The sequence below is a fragment of the Mus caroli genome, unplaced genomic scaffold (genome assembly GCF_978045245.1).
Source record: "Mus caroli unplaced genomic scaffold, Mus_caroli_1 scaffold_2, whole genome shotgun sequence".
Lineage (NCBI taxonomy): Eukaryota > Metazoa > Chordata > Mammalia > Rodentia > Muridae > Mus > Mus caroli.
In genome coordinates this window covers 149,772,443-149,796,294 of record NW_028227257.1, presented here as the reverse complement: position 1 = coordinate 149,796,294, position 23,852 = coordinate 149,772,443, and the positions used below count along the sequence as shown (strand labels likewise).

Below are 23,852 nucleotides of genomic sequence, written 5' to 3'. Positions count from 1 at the left end.
ATCAGGTTATTTTATTTTATTGTTAACACATGCAAAGTATCAATTTTAAGACAAGGAACAAAGAGCCCAGAAACTAGAAGGCAGGTGTCATGATGCGGAGCCTTTGTCAAGCCAGCGGGCATCTGAAGAGCCCTTAGTTTGTTCCCAGGGACAAGGTCCTTTCCTCCCATAAACATACCCTTTATTACAATTCCTATGGACTCAGTGGCTCTCACCCAGCGGACACACAGTCCCTTCAAGCAAACACATGCCTTCCTGGGAAGGAGATCTCCACACAGCAGAGGTCAGCCAATCGGGGAGGAGGAGGGATGACTGCCCAGCATCATCCCGCCCACGCTCTCCAGAGCTGCTCTCTCAAGTGGAGGCCTATGTGCTAGGTCTCCCCAGAGAAATGTCATCCCATCTCAGGAGTTCACAGGCATCTCGGGCTGTACAAAAATCAGTGCAAACCCGAGGGGATCAGATCCTTTAAAGATCCACGTCCCCCTCCCCGCCCCCCATGGATAGGAGATGCAGAGCTTAAGATCTTGTACCAAAACTTTGAGGGACTAGGGTGGTGGCCCAGTTAGTAAAGCCCGAGGGCCCAAATTCAAATTTCTCCACGGGGGTGGGGTGGGGTGGGGGGGAGGTGAAGTCAGTGGTGTCCTGGGCACAGGTCGTTCCCAGGCGCCTGCCAAACCAACGGAAACTGGGAGCTACAGCTTCAGAGAGAGACCTTGCCTCAAAAAAAAATTTAAAAGAGGGGGGGTCGAGTGACTTACTAAGACATATGATGTCAACCTCTGGCCTGCACATGTGTACACATACATATAATACACACACATGTGCGTGCGCATGCATCACAAAAAGAAATAAAAAGACCAAAACTTTGAAAGCCTTACATGACATTCAGAAAATCCAAAATTTAATTAAAAATGCTTTTTAAACAAACACTTTTGTTAGAAAAAAACAAAAACAAAAAAAAACCACTTTTCTACTTTCTGGCTAAGACCTATATGAACTAACTTCTTTGCATTAGGGAATAACGTCTTCAGGGATGGGATCCCTAGGGGAAGACTTACCCAGCACTCATGAGAACCAGGGTTCTCACAAAAGATGGTTAGCTATTACAGAGAGCTCACTGCTCTTGCAGAAGAACCAGGGTCAGTTCCCAGAACCTGTAGCAGCCTGCTCACAACCGCCTGCAACTGCAGCTGCAGGAGCTCCCATGACCACCGTCCTCTGCCCCTCCAGCACCAGCACCAGCGGGTACACATACGAGCATACTTAAGAAGAAAGACCAAACGAACACAACAAGGCATTGTGCTACATGCCTTTAATCCCAGCACTCGGGAGGCAGAGGCAGGCGGATTTCTGAGTCCGAGGCCAGCCTGGTCTACAGAGTGAGTTCCAGGACAGCCAGGGCTACACAGAGAAACCCTGTCTCGAAAAACAAAACAACAAAACAAAACAAAACAAAAAAACAAAACCAATTAGCCAAACAGACAAAGAAGTGAGGAAAGAGGGAAAAGAAGAAAATTTGAGAGGCTTACTGGACAAATGGCAGATACCAGCTTCATTGGCAATCACGCCCATACACCAGGTCTGCAGCCCACAGCAGTTGGCCAGACCTCCGCTTCTCAATAATAGTAGCATCAAATACTTCATTAGCCAGGCCCAAGGGCACAACCCTCTAAGCTCAGCTACTCGAAAGGCGGAGGCAGAAGACTCAAGCAACAAGGAGCCTGGCCTACAGAGCTAAAGGTCAGTCTGCAGCGCTTGCTGAACTCTGAAAAGAAAAAACAAAAAAGGAAGAAGAAAGGAAAAAGAAAAATCTGGGTGGGGGGTAAATCTCTGGGGAAGAGGATTTTTTTGGGGGGGGGGAATTTATTATTATTTTATGTGTACAGTGCTTTGCCTGTATGTGTGTCTGTGCACCCTATACACATAGGGCCCTCAGAATCCAAAAGAGAGCCCTGGATTCTGATAGGACCTGAGTCACAGGTGGCTGTGAGCCACCATGTGGGTGCTGGGACTCTGGAAGCCAGGTCCTCTGCCTAACTAGCCAGTGGTCTTACCCTCTGAGCCATCTCCACAGCCCTTGGAAGAGTATTTAACAAACATGTGTCATGCCCTAAATTCAATCCCGAGTAAGAAAAACTAAACAGGTTTCAGGGACCCAACCCTGTGTCAAGTGACAAGTGAAACAGAAGCTGGGGAAAGAGACGCAGGGGGAGCAACACACTTGCAAGCTTTGAACTGTGATTGACTGACTTGGGTGCCAGAAGAGAAACTTTCATTTACATGTGGGCAGCTCTCATATGGGAGGGAGGGAGGGAGGGAGGGAGGGAGGGAGGGAGGGAGGGAGGGAGGGAGGGGCTCCACCTGCTAGAGACTCAGCTACAAACTGGAACTAACTAGCTGTTAGGTTCTGGGAAGAAATGCTTAATATCCTCTCCTTACCTCTGAAGAGCTACTTCTGGATTCTGGCTCTCCGGATTTTAAGCCTGGGGGAGAATGCAGGGTTTGGGCTTCGGTCTCCAGAAAGCCAGGAAGCAGGAAAGCGTCGTGATGTTTGGGAGAGAAACCTACAAGAATACGCTGGGTACCAAATGGCATAGGATGGCAGAGCCCGGCCATTCCTGAGCCTGGATGATGGGGAGTATGTGTGGCAGGGGTGGTGGGGGTGGGGGCTCGGGATATTATTTTCTCTACTATGTGTTTATTTGGAATTTTCTATATTAAAAGGCTCAAAGATGTGAGAGAGAGAGAGAGAGAGAGAGAGAGAGAGAGAGAAACAAAGCAAACTGCTGAAACAATAAACTTAGTTGTTTTGTTTGCTTTGTAAGGCGGAGCCTTGCTATAGAGCCCAGCCTGACTCTGTAGAGATCGAGATCTGCTTGCCTCTCTCTCTAGTGCTGGGATTATAACTGTGAGCCACTAGGCCTGGCTTACACATAATTTTTTGGGCCCGTGAAATGGCTGCGTGGGTGAAGGGGGCCTGCCTCCAAGCTTGGTGACCTAAGTTTGATTCCAGGAACCACACAATGGAAGGAGAGAGCTAACCGCAACTGCTTGTCCTCTGACCTCCCTCCGGCTATGGCGCATGTGCACCCCCTTACTTACGCATGCCAAGTTAATAGAAATGTTATTAGTTATCTTCTTAATTTTAAAGGGGAGAGCACTAGGGTTGATGCAGTAGAGTTTCTGCCTAGCATGTGAGAGGCCCTGGGTTTGTCCTCAGCACTAAATACAGAAAGAAAACTATTTCAGACTGCCATAGATGTAGGATTCTGAGAATCTGTGATCTTGGGTAAGATGTTTCACCCTCTTGCCTGACCATGAGAAGAGGTGCAAAAATGGACTCACTGCCGAGCTGCTCAGCCTGTGATAAGCAGCCTCTCTGGGCTTTGTCTCAACACCTGTCGAAGTCAAGGCCTTGATCACTCACCGTTGTCCTAGGCAAGGAGTAATGGAGGTGAAGGGAGGTCAAAGTCACGTTCTTCTTGGGGGCGGAGGGCGGCCATTTCTGCTCAATGTAAGCCTCCCTGAAATGGGCCACCTCTGTCTGGATCTCCCTGATGGCTTAGGAGAGGTTGGCATGGTGACCTGCTTGCCGGTTTTCTGTCCCAGAGTGACACGCCCCAACCCCCACTCTGGCCGGAGGCCTTGCACACTTCTGAAAGCATCTCAGTATCTTCTTCCTGAAAGCTGCCACAAGTGGAACTTGGCCCACCACGTCCTTATGGGGGAGAGCTAGGGAGTGGATGGGATATTCCCACAGTTCCTGGGACTCGGAAGCCTTCAGCAGATAGCAATCAGGACTGCAACACTTCAGCTGAGGTTAAGGTCACTGAAGGTCATGGGGCAGTGTGTGGGGTGTTACAGGTCTGCGCCGCTGAGGCCGTTAGAAGCCAGTTTTGGGAAAGGAAGAAGTGCAAAGGGAATGCATGCAAGATGGCTGGGGCTGGGCTAAGATCCTGGCTGGGCATGCGGCTCAGCTGGTAGAGTGCCTGCTAAGCATGCAGGAAAGCCTAGGCTTCCCAACCCCAGCTGCATACAGCCTTGCAAGCTGCAGCATGCCTGTAATCTCAGAGCTCAGACTCAAGGTTATCCTCACAGATAAATGTAGGCCAGCCTGGGTTACATGAACTCTGTATCAAAAAACAAACAAACAAATAGTAAGCAGATAAAGGAAAAAAAAAGAAGCACGGAAAAAGAAAAGGAGGAAGAAGAGGAAGAAGAGGAGGGGGAGGAGGAGAGGTGACCAAATAAGCAGGGTGGTGGTGGTGCAGGTCTTTAATCCCAGCACTTGGGAGGCAGAGGCATCCAGATCTCTGAGTTCGAGGCCTGCCTGGTCTAGAGTGAGTTTAAGAACAGCCAGAGCTACACAGAGAAACCATGTCTCGAAAAACCAAAAATAAAAATAAGCCAACAACAACAACAACAACAACAAAAAGCAATACCACCAAGCAAACAAACAAGCTACAATTCCGACTGTTAGGGCCGTCTGTCCTAACTGAAACCTCTCTCCCTCTCCCCCAGCTTCTATGATGTCACTGTTTCTTTTTTCACTAATTTGTTTGTGTGTCAGGGGCGCCTGTGCTGTTAACAGCGTGCGTGTGAAAGTCAGAGAACAACCTGCACGAGTCAGGTCTCCCTGACTTTATGGAACTCAGCTGAGGCTTGGCAGCGCATGCCCTTACTTGCCTGGGTTACGGGTGGGGTGGGGGGGTTGTTTGGTTTAATTTTTAAATATTGTAATGCACATAAATTTTTGGGTATTTTGTCTTCGTGCTTGGTGAGCACTGAGAGCGCAAAAGGGCATCCAATCCCCAAGGGCTGAAGTTACAGATGGTTGTGAGCCACCACGTGCGTGTGTGCTGGGAATTGAACCCAGGTCCAAGGTTATAGTTTAAATGTAAAGGATATCTTGCCCTTTGCAAGGAAACAAGGTGGATATTCTGCTGGGTCTGGTGGCTCATACCTGTAATCCCAGCACCTGAGAAGCTGAAGCAGGAAGTTTTCTGAGAGGGGAAAAGTTCAGGCTATATCATGAGTTCTAAACCAGCCTAAGCTATATAGTGCAAGACTCTGCCTTCAGGATTTAAAGTGTCTTATCACACTAGGAGTCTAGCTCATACAAATTCGGGTACTAAAACAGGAAACGAATATCTCCATACAAATTCCTGATGACTTCACACTCACATTCTAAAGTCTAATTAGATTAATTCCCCAGAGCATCTGTGTATTCTTGGTAGTGTACAATTTTTCAGTGTCAAAATCAAGCCTAATTCTTTCGTGTGGGCGGGGCTGTGAGCTATGCTTCCCGGGAAACACGCATCAGGGCTGAGCTAGGAGTTGAGGATGCTGGACTGGAGCCTCAGTCCTCCCCACAGCTCACTAAGGCCAGGTGTGAGCTCCCGAGAGCTCCACGGTCAGCATGGGCAGACGCAGAAGTCACCGTATGTTTGAGATCCTGCTCTCCCTGGCGCAAACGCAGGGCATCCCCGGCTGCAGGGCGTGCAGGTCCCTGGTCTGCCTGAGTGGTGCTGGCTTTGCCTTGTTTCTGCTAACCAGAAGGGCTGGGGGCAAAGCTTGCCCCGAGGAAGAAGGAACGACTGAATTTGTGCTGCTGGCCTTGCTGTGCTCATCCCAAACAGAAACTCTGTGAAAGGTCAAGAAAGGCCAGGGCACTGAGGAAGACTTGGGAATGGGCTGTTAGTGTTCTATCTATGCCCATTTAGAAGTCAAGGGCAGCAGAAGCTCACACCTCTCCCAAACCAGACACCACTTCAGGTCGAAAAAGAATCAGTATTGCCTAGCTTAACACTTGGCACATTATAAAGGGCCCTAATATAGCTCCTAGAGCTACCAGGCCCAAGTGCCATGAACCACAGGAAAGAAACTGCTTTTCAAAAACAACTTTCATATTTGCGTCTGTGTGTGTGTTTATGTGTGTGTGGTGGGAGTGGGAGTGCGTGCCAAAGCACATGTGTAGGGGATAAAGGAGAAACGTAGCCAGACAGTGTTCATTTGGGGACAAAGAGCACAGGGGAGGTGACAATCTCTCTATCACCTACTCACTTTTTCTGGGAATCTCAAACCATTCTAAAAAAGCCTATTTTAAGGTATCTAAGAATATATGTATACATATATATAAAACACCTAATATTATATAATACATATACATGTTAATAACTATATATATAATATATATATGTACACTATATTATACATTACACACATACATACACACCAATCTAGCTCAGGGTCTTACAAATGCTAAACAAGCACAGCACCAATGAGCTACACCCCAGCTCTGTTTTGATGAATCTTTTGTAGAAACATAAATGTCCCCTGAGATTTTGATGTCCCAGGCTAGCAAATGCTGTCAGGAAGGTAAGTGCCATCCCCAGCCTGTACGAGGGGCTCACAGCAGCGAGGCTTGCGCCATTTGAACTTAGCAGTTGTTCAACGTTATGGAGTTACAGAAAAGATCATAACCCAACGACAGGAAGGCTGCTGAAGCCTGTACTGAACTGATCTCCCTTTTCCTCTTTTTTGCCACACTGGAGATGAACCTAGAGCCTCCTACATGCTGGGCAAGCAATCTATCCTGGAGCTCAGGCTTCAGCCTTAACCTAATCACTTTAAAAACTGCTGTCTAAGGAGGCAGAGGCAGAGGCAGGAGGATCTCTGTGAGTTCAAGGCCAGCCTAGTCTACATCATGAGTTCCAGCTCAGCCAGGGCTACAGTGAGACTGTCTCCAACAAAACAAAAATAAAGAACTACATCAACACATACGATTCAAACCTGCCATTTATACTTTGTCTTTTCCCCACCCCAGTACCATGGGTAGAACCCAGGCTTCATGTGTGTGCTATGCAAACTCTCCAGCACTGAGCTATGGCCCCACCCCTTTCCGTGTTCTAAATTTTTGACATAAACTCACTATAAGTTTGTCCGGTGGGCCTTGAACATTCAGTCCTTCTGTCTCTGCCCCCCACTAGCCAGCAGGCCTGACTTTAGTTCACTCTCGATACGAAAGTTTTTCTAACTTCCTGACATTTTACAGTTTCTCAAAAGCTCACCTAGACTGTGAATGCTTTCTGCCATAAGAAGAAAAAGGTGTCGTCACTCCTTAACAAAGCAGGATGTGGCTTAAGAGTGGGCTTTTTACCTAGAACAAGTGTTCGAAACCAGAAGGGTTTTTTTTAGGGCCTTGATGGACTTTCACTGAAGTCCCAAAACTGCATACAATCTGTTAAGATCGGTGCCGGTCCTGAGCACTGAGGCCACCTGCCGCCAATCACTTGCGGCCACCCAAACTGTGCCATCGAATCCAGAAGTATCATTCTGCCAAGTGAGACTTTAGCAACCCATCATTATCTCATTACTACAGCGAGGTCCCAAAGCCACCAAGTAAGGAAAACCCTCAATCAGGGCCTTAGCCTGGCCGCCAGGACACTGCACATCCAAGCTTCTGACCACTAGACCCAGCCGGAGACAGCGGGCCTCTTCAACCCTGCTTTCCCTCATCCCCCTAGGCTGGCTTCCTTTCCTTCCTTCCTTTCTTTTTGTAAAACTGTTTTAAGAGAGCTGATAGCGAGTATTTTTTGCCTCAAAACTCATGTTTTGCACTAGTTTTTCTTGATAGTGTCATAACACGCTCACCTATTCCTTCCATTAAACTATAAGCTACCCAAAGGTAAAGGCCTGTACTCACCATGCCTTAAAAACAAAACCAAAAATAAAAATTAAGTCACCCTTTTTTTTCTCATTTCCATATACTTCATATATAGTATGGCAGGCCAATCTCCTATTGGCTATAAGTAAACTCACACATTTATCAAGTAAGCTAAATCCAAATACTTTATATCTCTCACCATTTAAAATACTTCCCGACATTCTCTTCTCTCCACCTCTGGTGCTAGGTTCAATCTCTAGTGCCTTGTCCAGGTCCAGGCCAGGCAAGTATTTTACCTGAGTCACATCCTTGGTAGCTTTTTGTTTCGCTCTTTCAGACAAGGCCTTACCACGTAGCTCCTGCTGACTTGGGAGTCACTATGTATTCCAGGCTGGATGCAAACTCACAGCAATCCTCCTGCCTCAGCCTTTCCAGAGTTGGGGATTACAGTGTGAGTCACCAGGAGTGGCTCCTGTGTTTGACGTCCGTCCTCTTATCTTCCACTCCTCAAAGATGCAGGAAGAACAGCCATGATGTCAGCTCTTTAGCCCAGCTACCTGCCCTCTTCTGCTAGATCACCAGCTAGAACCTTCACCAATATGGCTTCAAAATGTCCACCTCCCTAAGTCACTCAGGAACCAAGTATTTTCTGCCTTCAGAGTTATGCCCTGCTGTTTGAACACATGCCCAGACTTCCATTCTGTTGCTGACCTTGACTTCTGATGTGCCCCCACCACGGTGAGAAAGAAAAACAAAACAAAACAAAACCCAATCAACTAAACCAAACAACACACCCCCAAATCAGAAAAGAAAATAGCACTCATAGGCGAACAGTTTTGCCTACTGTGGATGTGTACAAGTTGCTTTCAAACTATGTGTTATATTTATTTTCAAAATGGGCATTTGCCCCGTCACCTGACATTTTGACAGCCGAATGAATGGGAACCCCTTTGACAGAGGATATTTATGAAATGAGTTATCTTGGGAGCTAGTGCTCCTGGGATTTTAGTATTAGCAGAAGCCACTGTAGTCTAAGGAATGGTTATGTAAAAACAATCAAGGCAAAGAAAACAATTTAAGGAGGATGCACAGCATTTCCCTAATTGCCCTAACCTTATTTTGACAGGGCATTTCTTGGCCTCATCTTGGATGGCAACACCACCCCATACTTTCCCCTCCACACCCTTCACAAATGGAATTCAGAAAGGTAGTCAGCGGGCACTTAGGATTCATCACTGAGAAGGACTGGTATCGGGCACATTTCGGCGCAGTAACCGCGGTTTCTTCCCCACCTTCACCCAGGCCATTGCACCGCAAGCCTATGACCAGCTTTTCCCCGGTGCTCGAGTCCAGAGGAAGGCAGGGCAACAGGCCCTGCCCCTCGGCCAACGGCCTCCCTTTCCCGGAGATGCCCTGAGAGCTGTCCTGGCGTCCTCTGATCGCCCTCGATGGGACCGTTTCCAGATACAAGCTGATCACTAACCCACCTGCACCCCCAAACGAAGGATCCCCGCGAGATCATCCCCTCTCAAAACCGTTTCGTTTCCTCTGGGCAGCAGGACAGAACCAGGTCCCCGGCAATCGTCCCTCCGTGCTATCTTATGATCTCCCCTACTGCTGTCCCCCTGCGGACCAAACACCGCAGCCCCCCTCAAATTCAGAATCTGAGCTGTCTCCAAGATACAAGTGCGCTCCAACCGCCTCGGGGCTAAAGTCCTCACTTTCAGAGAGAAGACCTTACCTCTCGCTACCAGTACCCCCGAGACCCGAAACCCTGTGCCTGCCAGGCCGCCCCGCCCCCGGGAGTAGCGCGGGATCCGCCCGCACCTCCAAGCGTTTAGATCGGCCCCAGAGCTCCGGCCAGGGGCGCGCGCAATTACGCAGCCCGGCACAGCGCGGGCCCCACGCCCCCGGGGAACGCCCGCGGGTTGCCGCTCCGGGAGCCGGGACCCAGCTCCACGCCGCCCTGAGGCCGCCTGGGCCACCCGATCCGCGCTCTCTCTTTGCTGGGCGACGACGCACGCCGAGGCCCCTCGATGCGCCTCCCGCCCAGGCCGCCCGCGGCCCGGCCCCTCACTCACCCAGAGCTCAGTGCCCCAGCTCATGGTGCAGGGACCGGGAAGGGGCCTCCGACCCCCTTCGCCGGCGATCGCTGCGGCCCTCCGAACCTTGCGAATGCGGAAAGCCCGCCGCTTCCCCCGGCCCGCGCCTCCTCTAGCCGGAGCTCGCAACCTCTCGTCGCTCCGCGCGGAGCAAAATGGCCCGAGGAAGCAGCAGCAGCGACCGCCGCAGCGCGCCCGCCCCGCACCGGAGCCAAGGGGCGGGATGGGGCGGGACGAGAGGCGGGACGGGGCGGGACCGGACTGACAGCTCGTGCATACCGTCCCGCCCACAGGCTCCCTTTGGCGCAGTTGCCCCGGGGGTCTGGAAGGACGTGAACCCCTGGGGACTCCTGCACGTCATTGGTATTCGGCAACCAGCGAGCCCAACTCTTTTGGGACCTGCGCTCTCTGCAGACTGGGCTGCTGGTGATCACGTCCCTCCATCGCCGTCTGCCTTCTACCCATCGCGCCTAGCGCTGTTTTGCATTTCAGAACTTTCGCCAGGTGGCCACCGACGCCCACCTTAGAAGCTCCCGGAGTGGCGTCTTCCACTATCCAGCCACTGTGGAGGCCCAAAGAGCTCGGCAGCCCGCGTAGGAGTGGGGCCTGGGACCGTGACGTCGGTGCACAGTGTACACAGGACGTTGAAGGGAACAGCAATCCAGCAGATCCAGGAACCCAGGGAAAGAACTCGGGTATGTGAGCCCAAAGAATTATAATCAGTGCCTTTTTCTGCCTGTTTGGCCAGGAATCTCGGCAGTGAAGTTGTTACCCCGCTGAAGGACAGAAGGGTTCAAATTCAGCCTCTGCACTCTTTGGCTGGGTGGTCTAGAACAGTTTTCACCTCTATCTGGGGGAGAGCCTCAGCTGCCAAAAGGAGGCAGTGTCTACCAGTCCAGGCCTAGAGATGTGAACAGAGGAGGTGAACTGGCCAGTGAGTGGCTGACGCAGAACAGGAGCCATCTCATTAACTCTTCCAAAACTCCACAGAATGTCATTTCTCACATGCTGTGGAGAATCTGGGGGCTTCCAACGGTCTCCTCAGAATCTTTCTTTCTCTGAATTCCGAGACCACTCCTCCAGAGTCCTGACCCTCTCCTACACAATTCTCCACTCCCTGTTATCCTGAACCTGTTCATCTTTTTCTACCAGAGAGTTAAATCTCCTTAAAGGGTGAATCTCAGCCCAGTGTGTGCCGTCCCAGACTTGGAGTCCTAACACTCCTGAGGCAGAGGTAGGAAGACTGCTGCAAGTTCAAGGCCAACCTGAGCCACATAGTAAATACCAAGTAGGATGACCTGGACCACAAAGGGAAAAGCCTCGGCTAAATAAAATAACAATGGTAAACAATAATGGTGAGGTATGGAGGCAGAGGCAAGTGGATCTCTATGAGTTACAGCTACATAGTGAGACCCTGTCTCAAAAACCAAAAATAAGCACAAAATAATAAATTTGTTGGAAAAGGAAAAGGAAAGAAAGGAAAAAGGAAGGAGGGGCGGAGCTGAGAAACCTTGCCTTAAACCTCAGGGCCTCCCACTTCCTTTGCAGGGCAGTTACAACTATCAAAACTATTTTGGTCTGTCTTTTGTCAGCCTCAAGACATGGCCTTCACCCTTTGTGTCTGTTTTAAGTATTTTGCTCCCACATTTACCAGGTCTGAGCACTCTTTACTCTCTCGCCTGCCGGGTATGCAAGCGTCAGGATGGTCAGGCACCTTCCTTCCAAGGCAGACTTATGGCAAGGGTGAGCTGGAGGGCTTGGGACTGTAAGCAGTGTTAACCACGCCGCAGGGTTGTTTTGTGTTCCGTATGAGTGTGTATCAGTGCACCCATTCATGGCTGGGGCCCTGGGAACCCCTGGAAGTGACCTGCAGATGGTTGTGAGCCACTCATGGGGATGGAGAGCCAAACCTAGGTCTTCTGGAGCAGCAGCCAATACTCTTGGTCTCCCTGAGCCATCTCCCCAGGCCCCGCAATGCCACTGGGTTTTATTTTCTCCAAGCTGAAAATGACCACTCTAGGGAGACCCTGCCTGCTGGCATCCTTATCACCTTGCCTCTCTCCCTGCTTGTTTGTCGTTTCCTTTGCCGTCCACAAAATGATCTAATCCTGACTTCGGAAAACTAGAATGACCACTTGAAAAAATAGGCTAGCCAGGAGGTAAAGCAACCTGTGCCCTGAAGAGAAAGAAGCGGAAGGAGAGAAAGATGCCGAAAGAGGAGTCGTTTTATTCGAGTAAGCAGAAATTGTTAGCGGCAGAACCTCTGGAAGCCACTGTGGACTACAGGAGTCGAGCTAACTACAGGAGTCGAGCTAACAGAGCACGCTTACCCCGTATCTTTCATGGTGGATAAGGCTGGATGGCGACTGGAAGATGCTTGAGTCAAAAGCTCAGAAAATGAAAAGCAGCTGCAGTGCTGATGCTTTAGTTGGGTCGGCCTCAGCCTAGCAAATGCTGACCTCAGCACGGCTGCATACCTGCTCCACCTCGAGTCACAGAGTTGCGGTCTTTGCCCTTGAATGAACTGATGATGGCGTGGAAGGGGTTAACTCTAAGCATCTGGACAAACACCACCAACTATTCCTGCATAGGCTTCTGGCTGCTTGGTTTGCTCTTTTTCTTCTTTCTTTCCTTCCTTCCTCCCCCCAACCCCTCGCAGGGTTTCACTGTGTAACACCCCTGGCTATCCTGAAACTCTCTTTGTAGACCAGGCTGGCCTTGAACTCACAGAGATCCACCTGCTTGTGCCTCCCAAGTGATGATGGACTAAAGACTCATGCTACAACCTTGTAAAGCTTAGTATATTTATATATTTGTTTAGTTGTGTGTATATGAGTGTGTTGGTATGCACATATAGCACATATGTGGGAGCCAGTTTTCTCCTTCCACAGCACAGGTTCCAGGGACTGAATTTAGGTCATCAGACTTGATGGCAAATGTCTTTACTGGCTGGCCATCTTCTGAGTCCTTATTTTCTGAGACAAAATCTTACTGTGTAGCCCAGACAGCCCAGAACCTTGGTGGGTATCCTCCTGCTCCAGTCACCATTTCTGAGTAATTAGAGACAAATCTATCAGGTATTTGGCCCGTTCTAAACCTGACTGGAATTATTGACTATTTGACGTGGGGTTCAGTGGCAAATAGATGGAGTCTCTGAAGCAGACTGGGTTTTCTGTTTGTTGGGGATCCCAGGGTTCAGTCCTTACTCAGCGTGTGGCTTCTGGTAATTTACACCATGTGCACTTGAGCTATGCAGAGCTCCGTGCAAGCAGCTGCAGAGCTTCCCCTCTCCAAACCTCAGTTTCCTCTCTTACAATAATACAACAGTGACCTCATGGCTCCTTCAGATGGAGAAGACAATTTCTGCAAAGCACTTAGCAAAGAGGACACAGACACGGGTCTCCTTCCCTCCGTGTGCCACAGCAAGGAAGCAATGGCTTCCCAACTGCTCTTACATCTAGACCCACAGGCCTGAGTGACAAGGCAGATGATGGTTGTCTATCACTAAAGTTTCCCAATGACATTTTTTGTTTTGTTCAATAGTTTCTACACTATTTTAGCTTAAAATTTCCCATAGCTCAACTTAAAATGGAGTTAAGTCTCAATCCACCCCCTCGCCCCTTTTATTCTGTGCATTCATGGCTGGCTTGGAAATCCCTATATAGATTAGGTTGCTCTTGAGCTCACCAAGATCTGCCTACTCTGCCTCTTCAGTGTTGGCATTAAAAGGGCATGTGATCAAGCTTGGCTTACTGTTTGGTTTCTATTTGGCTGGTTTTGTTGTTGTTTGTTTTGCAGACAGGGTCTCCCTGGATGTTCTGGAAGTCTCTCTGTAGACCAGGCTGGCCTGGAACTCACAGAGATCTGCCTGCCTCTGCCTCCCAAGTGCTGGGGTTAAAGGCGTGTGCCACCAGTGCCAGACTTTGTTTGTTTTTTAAAGATTTATTTATTTTATTATAGGAGTACACTGTTGCTAGGAGGGCATTGGATTTCATTACAGATGGTTGTGAGCCACCAGGTGGTTGCTGGGAATTGAACTCAGGAAAGCTGGAAGAGCAGCCAGTGTTCTTAACCACTGAGCCATCCTCCAGCCCTGTTTGTCTTTTTTCAAAGACAGGGTCTATGTACTCTAGGCTGACCTCAAACTTACTATGTAGCCAAGGCTGGCTTGGAAATGACCTGAGTCCAAAAAAAAAAAAAAAAATGCATTTAGTATTCCTGTAAGCCCACAACTGTTGGTGAAACTATGGTAAATTTAGAACCAGCTGCAGCCCTGTATGCAGCCAAGCAGACACAGGATCAGAATAAATCCAGGAACTTTCTAGTGAGCGCAATCTTACAACTGCAACTAGATTTTAATACCCTGTTGCTGAGTCTACAAAGACTCGGTAAATCAAGAAACACAGTCTGTCACTGGTAGAGCAGGATGTAGTGTCCCAGGTTGAAAAGTGACTCTCAGGTTCACCCCCAGCTCACCTTCAGTGGGCTGAAGCCACTGGACTGCCATTTGCCCACTTGCCAAAAAGATGTCTTAAGGGTTTCTTCTCTGTCTCAAGAGATGCCTGAGATTCCCACTGCAATCTGGAAGACATGGCCATCAGATGCTACCATGCCCCGACAAATCTCTGCTTCCTTTCACTGTGCTAGCTTTGGGTTCTCAAAGAACTCTTCTGAAAAGATACACAGACCTGTGGGACAGTTCAGCAGGCAAAGGAGCTGTAGCCAAATCTGCCCACTTGAGTTCTATCCCCGTGGCTCACATGGCAGAAAGAGAGAACAGATTTTGAACATTATCCACCCTCCCCCCACCTCTGGGGGCATGTGTCCCTTCCCACATACATACATACATACATACATGTAATAAAAACTTTGGTAAAAGGAAAAACAGACAGCAGTTATATCTTATTTCCTCAACTGTCCAAGCCCAAGCTAAATCGTGTGAATAGCACTATAAACAAACTACGAATTTGAATTCAAACCCTAGTTTCCTACCAGTGGCATCTTTGAACTGACCCTGCAAACCAAAAAGGCTCTTGATTAAGAGAGCAAGGCCCAAAGCCAGGGCTCAGGAGCTCTGTCCTTCCTGACCTCCAGGCTTTTCCAGTCAGCCCCAGGTTGAACGCCCCTTGAAAGCACTGACAGGGAGAAGCAGGCATAACTTGTTTTGTTACTCAACAAGACGTGCGGTTGCAGCATCCTGGTTTCGCAAATGATCTTTTCTGGAAACTCAGAAGTCATGTGTTACACCTTGCAGGGACGCAGTGTTTGAAGAACATTCCATACTGACTCCTTGTAACAAGTTTTCAAAGACTTGTAAGGGGTCTTCCATGTTCCTTCCTCTGATTACATAATGACCACACCCATAGAGTTCCCTTTCCTCACCACTGCTGAGCAGACCTGATTCCTGTGGCCTTATAGAGGTTCTGCCATAATTCTCAAGGTTAAAAATGAAGAACCCCTGAGAGGCAGAGGCAGGACAATTTCTGAGTTTGAGGCCAGCCTGGTTTACAGAGTGAGTTCCAGGACAGCCAGGGCTACACAGAGAAACCCTGTCTCGAAAAACCAAAAAAAAAAAAATTACAGTTCTATTTCTTTATTGTGTGTGTGCACTTGCATTGGTGCACACATGGAGGTTGGAGGACAACTTTCAGGAGCCTCATGCAGGTCCCACACCAAAAGAGGGCATAAGATCCCATTACAGATGGTTGTGAACCACCAAGTGGTTGCTGGGAATTGAACTCAGGATCTCTGGAAGAGCAGACTGCACTCTTAGCCGCTGAGTCATCTCTCCATTTGCTTGCTTCCTTTTTTAAAATATAAACTTATAAAAATCAGACAGGCGAGGCTATAAAGGCAGCTCTCGGGAGGCAGAGGCAGGCGGATTTCTGAGTTCAAGGCCAGCCTGGTCTACAGAGTGAGTTCCAGGACAGCCAGGGCTATACAAAAAAAAAAAAAAAAAACCAAAAAAAAAAAAAACCAAAAACAAACAAACAAAAAAAGAGCGTGCCCTGCTCTTGCAGAGGACCTGAATATGGTTCCCAACACCCATGTCAGGGGTTCTAACCCTTTCCTGGCCTCCAGGAACCTTGCACTCACACACACACTCCCCAACCCCACATATACACACAATAAAATATAATAATACATCTTTTTTCTTTTTTTTAAAAAAAAAGTAAGAAGCTCTTCATAATACTGGGCAAGAAGCCGTGAGGGTGTTCCATGGCAATTTCAGTCCTGGTTTCACAGATGCCAGCTAAAACTGCCCAACGGCTGGATAATCTTCAAAAAGCTACCTAATGTTCTCTGACACTGATCTCACACCTAGTAAACAAGGGGAAAAATCTGGGTTATCTACACAGCTTTCCGGTCCAACAACGCATGCCACGGCCTCGTTCTCAATGAGGCAAGACGGGCTCTTGTCCTGGGCTTTGTGAGCAGGGTGAGTCTGCCTGTGCTGGTGGGCCATTTATACACAGACAGACTGCCTCTGAACTAATCTAACCAAACCTGATCTGATGAAAGGAAATAAGACATCTCACAGGACTCTTATAAATGACATAGCATACATATAGATCACATAGCCAATCAAGTTCACTCAGAAAATAATTTCTCACCTCTCTGTGTAGGGCTGCAAAAGAGTAATTCCAGGGTTTCCTGCTCTAGGATTCATTAGGGGGTGGGATCAGATGAAAATCCTGTTCAAACACGGAAGATTGCATATTCAAAAGAGATGGCCCAAGACCCAAGCGAAGGGAAGACAAGGCTTGCCACCAGCCAGCCAGTGTCACTGCCTTTCCCTCCCACGAAACTGAAATGCGTCTTAAGATAAACCCCAATCTCTGTGTCTCCACCTGCATGTTCTACTGTTGCCTCTGAGGAGGGTGTGACTGAACTTGGCCTGGTTTTTAAGTCAGGGGAAGGATTCGGGGGGCGGGGGGGTGTGGTATATCAGTGTATGAAGATTGTGCAAGCACAGAGGCAAACCCAGGGCCTCCAAAACCATCTCGCTTTTAGTTCTGTATTTTCCCAAGTGATTTTTTTTTTAATTAGACAGCGTAGTCCCAACAAATCGATTTGTTTGTTTGTTTGGGTTTTCAACTCGAAGTTTCTCTGAGTAGTTCTGGTTGGCCTTGAACTCAGATATCCACTCGCCTGCCTCTGCGTTCCCAGTGCTTGGATTAAAGATGTGTACCACCACCTCCTGGCTCCAAGTGAATTTGTTGAAGTTCACAGTTTGTGGCATTAAAGTATATCATATTGGGCTGAAGAGATGGTTCAGCAGCTAAGAGTTCCTGTTCTTCCAGAAGACTGGAGTTTGGGTTCCCAGCAAGCACAATGGATGGCTGACAGCCACAGGTAACTTCAGTTCCAGGGATCTGATGCCCCCTTCTGGTCTCTACGGGTACACCTCATGGCATTTATAAACACACAACATAAAAACAAACTTAACTACCTATCTCTATGTATTTATATATACAGATCTATCATGTTGGGTTAGAGACATTGCTCAGTGGTTAAGAGCACTTACTGCTCTTATAGATAGATACCTGACTCCTCTTTCTAGTACTCATGATGTCAGGCAGCACACAACTGCCAGCAATTCCAGCTCCAGAGGATCTGACACCATCTTCTGGTCCTCTGAGGTACCTATACATGGCACACACATACATAAAAGCAACCAATCAGACCTTCAAAATATATCCTGTTCCTAGTTCCAGTTAAAAAGCTATAGGAATCTGATTCTGTCATAGGTGTTCACACACCTACATAGTGGTGGTTGCCTGGTAAAGTTCCCTGTGTTTTTATTGTGTCCTATTTTGCTTAAATAATTACATGCACATACACAAAAGCATATGTTGTGTGTCCAGCTAAAAACAAGAATCTAAGAACTAAACCAACTTGGTTATCAGCAATTTTAATACGAGTGTTTCCTGTAAGCCCTGGTACCAGGGACCTACTACCAAGTCCTTCCATTAAGTGCCAAGGACTAGAAGCTAAGTTTCCAAGGAGACTAAAATAGAAAACATTAAGGCTCAGACTCCAGGGGTGGCATGAAATCACACAAGACAAAATGATGTACCAGTTAAAAATCTGCATGTGATCCCCAGCTCAGACTGGACAAAATGACCATTTCTTAGAGTTTAGGTAGAACAGAGGAATAGCATAACACCTACCTCTTATCTAATTAGATTGTCCCAAAGATTAAATGCCACTTAAAAAAAAAAAAAGGCCTAGTGGATTGCTTCCTATGGACTAAATAAATCCTATTACTGCAACTATTTCAAGCTGAAGTTTGTGTAAAGGGCCTAGGATGATAATAAGTCAAGGAATCTAAGGCAGGCCAGCAATTTCTAAGTTATTACCACCGACCGCAGTCCAATCATCCGCCAGGGTCAGTGGCGGACATTGCGGGTTCCAGACTTTGGTCCAGGCCCCTCAATTCCCAAGCCCGGCGAGGCAGAAAGGAGGCCCGGCTTGAACTTGCCCCGCCATGGTTGTCATGGCAAACGCTTCAGGGTCCTCACAGGGGCTTTGCCGGAAGTCCGTCCTGGGAGGCCAACTGAAGAGTGCCGAGGTGGTCCGCTCAGGTCCCTCCGTGACCAGCGTTGCGTTTTGCAGTAAAATGATCCCAAGGACCTCGGAGGCGGCAGCCGCGCCCCCTTCCAGAGCACCTCCGGGACGCCGCACTTTGACCCGGAAGAGGGTGGGAGAGGAAGCAGCTGGTGATGCTGGAACAAACATGGCCGTCCCGGTACCCCTCGGCCGCTCCGGCTCCTTCTGCCTGCGGCTGCTACGACTGCTGGCGTTGCTGGAGCTGCTGGTCCACCCCGTCTTGGGCCGCGTCCATCACCTGGCGCTCAAAGTAAGGCCTGGCAGGCTGGGGACAGGATCAGGGAGTGGCGACGGGGGGTGGGGGGAGCGCGACCGCTGTCCCGGGCTGAGCCAACTTCAGCCCAGCGGGATCTCTAAGTTCGGCCCCTGAGCCAGGGGGTCTGCGCCGCCCCGTGGGGATGGACTACGCCGTGCGGCCGCCTCGGGTAGTCTGGTCCCTGCAGGTTTGAGGTCCTGAGGAAGGAGCCCAGCCGCGGCCTAAATCCCCAAAGACCTGGGAGGCCGCTCCTGCCATTCCTGCTGGCTTCCCTGGATTCCACGTTGGTGGCAACCTTCCCTAACTCACCCTTTCATAACTTAAATTCCAAGTTCTCTTGTCCGCGATCTCTGCCCTTCTGTGCTCCTTGATCTGGCGCTTTGAAGTTGTGCGGAATCTTAGCCTGTTTCCTTGCTTGATTTAGGGTGCTTGATTGACTGACCAAAGCCAGGATCCCCAAGAGGAATTCAAATACATGCCTTGGTTTCAAGAAGAAAAAATAAGAAAGAACAAGCCTGAGGATTTAAACTCAGCGTCCAAAGTGTTTCTAAGTAGTGGGCCTTTTTCATTCCCCCTCTATGGCCATTGCCTAAGGAAGATGTTTATGACAGGCCTGAAGTGAACACCAAGAACCGCTATGGTAGCTAACCCACAGTAGAAAGTTCTCTAAGGCTTACACAGGATTGGCAGCCGGTTAATCTACCTGGAGACCAGAAAGTGACATCATTATGACTCAAAGCCTTGTACATTTTCCTAATAGTCAGTGTACCAAGAAGTTGTGGATCTGGACACAGCTGTCTGTAAAAACACTTTCCATTAGGTGTGAAGGATCAAGGCTTGTGAATGTAGCGTTTAAAGGGTCCAGACAGACTGTAGATTTGAAACCTGGCCAAATCCATACAGGCACACTTGGGCTGTCAGCCTTTGATTGTAAGTTAAAATGATCTTGAAGCTGGGCGGTGGTGGCGCATGCCTTTAATCCCAGCACTCGGGAGGCAAAGGCAGGCGGATTTCTGAGTTCGAGGCCAGCCTGGTCTACAGAGTGAGTTCTAGGACAGTCAGGGCTACACAGAAAAACAAACCCTGTCTTGAAAAACAAACAAACAAACAAATGATCTTGAGTAAAGTGACTCTTACCTACAGCAAGACAGATCAATCTTGGCTCCTTATAAAATCCACTGAAAGCTGTAGGCACTCTCCCCAGAGAAATGCTTTTTGAAGTAAGCCCATCGTACATCTTAACAGCTTTCTTGGCCTTTCTGTAGCTTCATAATTCTGGTACAGTTTATCAAGGTATCCGAGTCTGCGGGCTCATCACTCTGAGGGTAAGGACTCCTCATTTCTAAAGTCACGCATTTTGAGGTTTGCAGATTGTTTTTTATTGGGTATATAATTTAGCTGAGTTTACAAAGCTTAGGAATTAGAAACAAAACTACTTGTAACAAACAAGACACACTGGGACCACAGCTCCTGGCTCCCTGTCCAACATTTCTTTTTTTTTTTTTTTTTTTTGGTTTTTCGAGACAGGGTTTCTCTGTAGCCCTGGCTGTCCTGGAACTCATTTTGTAGACCAGGCTGGCCTCGAACTCAGAAATCCACCTGCCTCTGCCTCCCGAGTGCTGGGATTAAAGGCGTGCGCCACCACACCCGGCTCTGTCCAACATTTCTAGTGTTTAAGTGCCAGGTGTCTGGTATCACTAGGTAAACGCTGGCAGTATTTTATATTGGCCAGCCTGAGTGATCAGAATATTCCAACCTTCTGTACCAACCTTTATCTGTGGTGGAAGCAAACTTAGAGTAGTTCTGTGGTTGACTTCTCTGTGTCAGATGACTTGATGGTTTTCTCTCTTGTAACAGGCTCCCCACGATTATCCTATAATTGGTACTAGAATCTTTTTTCTTGGACAGCCTTTACTTGTTATCTAAGGAGAGGACACTCACCAGCAGAGGGTCTACCAAAGAAGCATCAGATGGTCTTACTTTGCTTGAAGTTGGGAAGCACAGGCTTGATCAGGTTAGAAACCCAGGCTTGCAAGTACATGAAGTGATCACCAAATGTCAGGAATATGCATTGATTTAAAAAAAAAAAAGATTCATTTTTCTGTGTGTGTGTGTGTGTGTGTGTGTGTGTGTGTGTGTGTGTGTATGTATGTGAAGGTCCCTTGGAGCTGGAATAACAGGCAGTTGTAAGCTGTCCCATATGTGTGCCGGGAAATGATCTTGGGTCTTTTTCAAAGTGCCATGAATCCTCTTAACTGCCCAGCCATTTCTATAACATTGATCCTTATAAATATGTTTTAACGTGGACAATTTCAAATGCACCAGAGTAGGTACAGTTGCATAATAAACTCGCATGTGCCTGTCCTGTGCCTCTGTAGCCATTAGCAGCCAATCCTGCCTCCCACCTGGCTGAGGTCACTTCTCTGTTCTCAATGTCTTTAGTTTTGTAAATAAATTCAACAAACAGAAAGAACTTTTCATTTTCAGTTCCCTTTCTTTATTTTTCATCTTTTGTTTGTTTTCTTGGTCTTCTTACATCCCTTCTTCTCTGACCTTCCTATATATTCCTTAGTTTTCAAAAGCAACTCTTTTGAAGGTATAATTTGCATATATAAGTCATATATTTTCTTTTCTCTTTTTTTTTTTTTTGGTTTTTTTCGAGACAGGGTTTGTCTGTATAGCCCTGGCTGCCCTGGAACTCACTCTGTAGACCAGGCTGGCCTCGAACTCAGAAATCCGCCTGCCTCTGCCTCCTGAGTGCTGGGATAAAAGTTATACATTTTCATCATTAGACCCTTATTTTGATTCTTTACCATAATTGTTACCATTACCCAGCTATAGGACATCTCTGTTGCCTTCCATAGATCTCATATGCTGACTTATAAATCTCCTTTTTACTCCCATGCCCAAGCATTGCATTCAGGGGATCCAATGCCCTTTTCTGCCTCTGTGGCCACCAGGCATGTGTGTGCAGGCAAAATAGCCATACACATAAAAAATTAAAAAGGTGCTCGCTTCGGCAGCACATATACTAAAATTGGAACGATACAGAGAAGATTAGCATGGCCCCTGCGCAAGGATGACACGCAAATTCGTGAAGCGTTCCATAAAAAAAAAAAAAAAAAAAAAAAAAAAAAAAAAATTAAAAAGTAAAAATTAGGGGGACTGAAGAGATGGCTCAGTGGTTAAGAGCACTAACTGCTCTTCCAGAGGTCCTGAGTTCAATTCCCAGCAGCCGCATGGTGGCTCACAACCATCTGTAATGGGATCTTATGCCCTCTTTTGGTGTGTCTGATGACAGCTACAGTGTACTCATATAAATAAATAAGCCTTAAAAAATAGCACAAACCCTAGATTTTGGGTTATATATATAAAAAAAAAATTAAAAGTTTGAGTTCTTTCGTTGCTGTTTTTTTGAGACAGAGTTTCTGTCTTGAAGACCTGCTGTGTGTTTCATAGAGCTGTCCTTGCAGGTACTTTGTGAGAAATGGAGCTGTCCAGCAGGTAGACTTCTGTCCCTAACTTCTTACATGTTTTAGATTTATCCACGTTGTGCCATGGTTCAGTAGTTTTATCTTTTGTATGGGCATGTACTGAGTGTGCATCTGTTTATGTGTGTGCATTGAGGTGTTCTCGTAGAAGTCAGAGGACAGGCTTGGACCGCCCTTACCTCCTATCTTGTTTGAGGCAGGGAATTTATTTTTCTGCTTGCTGTTGTATCTGTCAGCTTAGCAAGTTTCTGGGAGCTCTCCTGTCTCCACCTCTCCTAGACAGACATGTTGGAATTACACTAGTGCTGCCTCCTCTGGCTTTAGGTGGGTCCTGGGGATCCTCCTGCTTGCATGGCAAGCACTTTACCCACAGAGCCTTCTCCTTAACTCAGGAATTTGATGTTAGCTATTGTTGAATACCAGTGCCCTCTGTGGGTGATCACCTTTTGCCTAGTATAACTGACCTCTGTCCGCCCAGTGCTAGGATTACAGGTACAGACCCCATGCCCATCTCTGGTCCTGTTTTATTATGATGGATGTCCTACCAACATCATTCATGTGCAAGTCTGTGAAACTTGGGTGACACCCAGGGCTGGAGTAGAGTTGCTGGGCTATATGGTAGGGTTGTAGTTAAATTTTTTTTAAAGATTTATTTATTATTATATCTAAGTACACTGTCTTTGGACATACCAGAAGGGGGCGTCAGTCTCATTATGGATGGTTGTGAGCCACCATGTGCTTGCTGGGATTTGAACTCAGGACCTTCGGAAGAGAAGTCAGTGCTCTTAAACGCTGAGCCATCTCTCCAGCCCCCTGTTGCTGTTTGTTTGTTTGTTTTTGTTCGTTTGTTTGCTTGTTTGAGACAGAGTTTTTCTGTGTAGCCCTGGCTGCCCTGGAACTCTCTCTAAAGACCAGACTGGTCTCAGACTCAGATTTGCCTGCCTCTGCCTCCGAGTGCAAGTGCTGGGATTTAAGGCCCAGCAAAATTAGAATTCTTAATGTGCAAGCTAAATTCTTAATTCTTAGCTTGCAAGGAATTCAGTGATAAAATAGGACCTGGGGATGTAGCTTCTCAATGGAACACTTGTCTAGCATGCGTATAGCCTGAGTTCAGTCCCAGCATTTCAAAAATCAAACCAAACCAAACCAGGAGCTGGATGTGTAGCTCAGTAGTGCCACATTGCTTGGCATATCCCAGGCCCTGGTTTACTCATCACAAAAACAAAGGCAGCAGTGCGTTGCCTGCACACCTTATCTGCACAGGCAGGCTGGGACAGCCTGAGAGTACCAGGCAGTAAGCTGATCCCTATCAGTCTATTCTGTAAAGGTTAAAGAATGAAGCTGAGTGGTTACCCACTTGCTTTACTTATTAATATGTATGTGACATGTGTGTTCTCACGCACGGGTGCTCATGTAGCATGGCGTGCATATGGAGGTTAGACAAGAATCTTGAGTGTTAGTCCTTGCCTGTTGGGGGGTGGGGGGCTCGTGCTCCTCCCCACTGCATACAGCAGGCTGTATGCTGCATGTAGCTGGCCCGTGGGCTTCTGACGTTCTGTGTGGCAAGCACATGCACTGGGCCATCTCCTCCGTCCTGGTTGTTACTCTTTTATGTTTATCTCGTATGTGGTGTGGTCTGTCTGTCTCTGTCTACATAGTTGTACACGTGCATTTCTGTCAGTGTGTATGTGTGTGTACATGCATGACAGACATAACAAGCA

The 23,852-nt window shown here is 47.8% G+C and overlaps 2 protein-coding genes, 1 long non-coding RNA gene and 1 other non-coding gene across 14 annotated transcripts in view; 2 read left to right on the top strand and 2 right to left on the bottom strand.

Annotated features, from left to right (window-relative positions):
• Window positions 1-9,965, bottom strand: part of Fnbp1 (formin binding protein 1) — a 118,651-nt gene extending 108,686 nt beyond the window's left edge. For all 11 annotated transcript variants that reach the window (XR_015046552.1, XM_085835037.1, XM_029470991.2 and 8 more), the window contains exon 1: window positions 9,751-9,965. Coding sequence is in view for 10 of the 11 variants with exons in the window: in XM_085835037.1 (XP_085691163.1) it covers window positions 9,751-9,774 (24 nt within the window). In the remaining variant the exon portion in view is untranslated. The remainder of the gene's footprint in view (window positions 1-9,750) is intronic.
• A 6,052-nt stretch (window positions 9,966-16,017) lies between these two features.
• On the bottom strand, window positions 16,018-18,438 carry LOC147005947 (uncharacterized). Its single transcript, XR_015046553.1, has 2 exons — window positions 18,135-18,438; window positions 16,018-17,418 (listed from the first exon to the last, which is right to left on the bottom strand). It is a non-coding gene; the product is annotated as an uncharacterized LOC147005947 (long non-coding RNA).
• Window positions 18,439-18,459: 21 nt separating this feature from the next.
• The window catches only part of Gpr107 (G protein-coupled receptor 107), a 66,504-nt gene continuing 61,111 nt past the window's right edge, over window positions 18,460-23,852 (top strand). Inside the window, exon 1 of the mRNA XM_021149672.3 lies at window positions 18,460-18,634. Within this exon, the coding sequence (XP_021005331.1) occupies window positions 18,512-18,634 (123 nt within the window). The 5' untranslated portion in view covers window positions 18,460-18,511. The remainder of the gene's footprint in view (window positions 18,635-23,852) is intronic.
• LOC115030571 (U6 spliceosomal RNA) lies at window positions 21,648-21,754 on the top strand. The gene has a single exon (XR_003836143.2). It is a non-coding gene; the product is annotated as a U6 spliceosomal RNA (small nuclear RNA).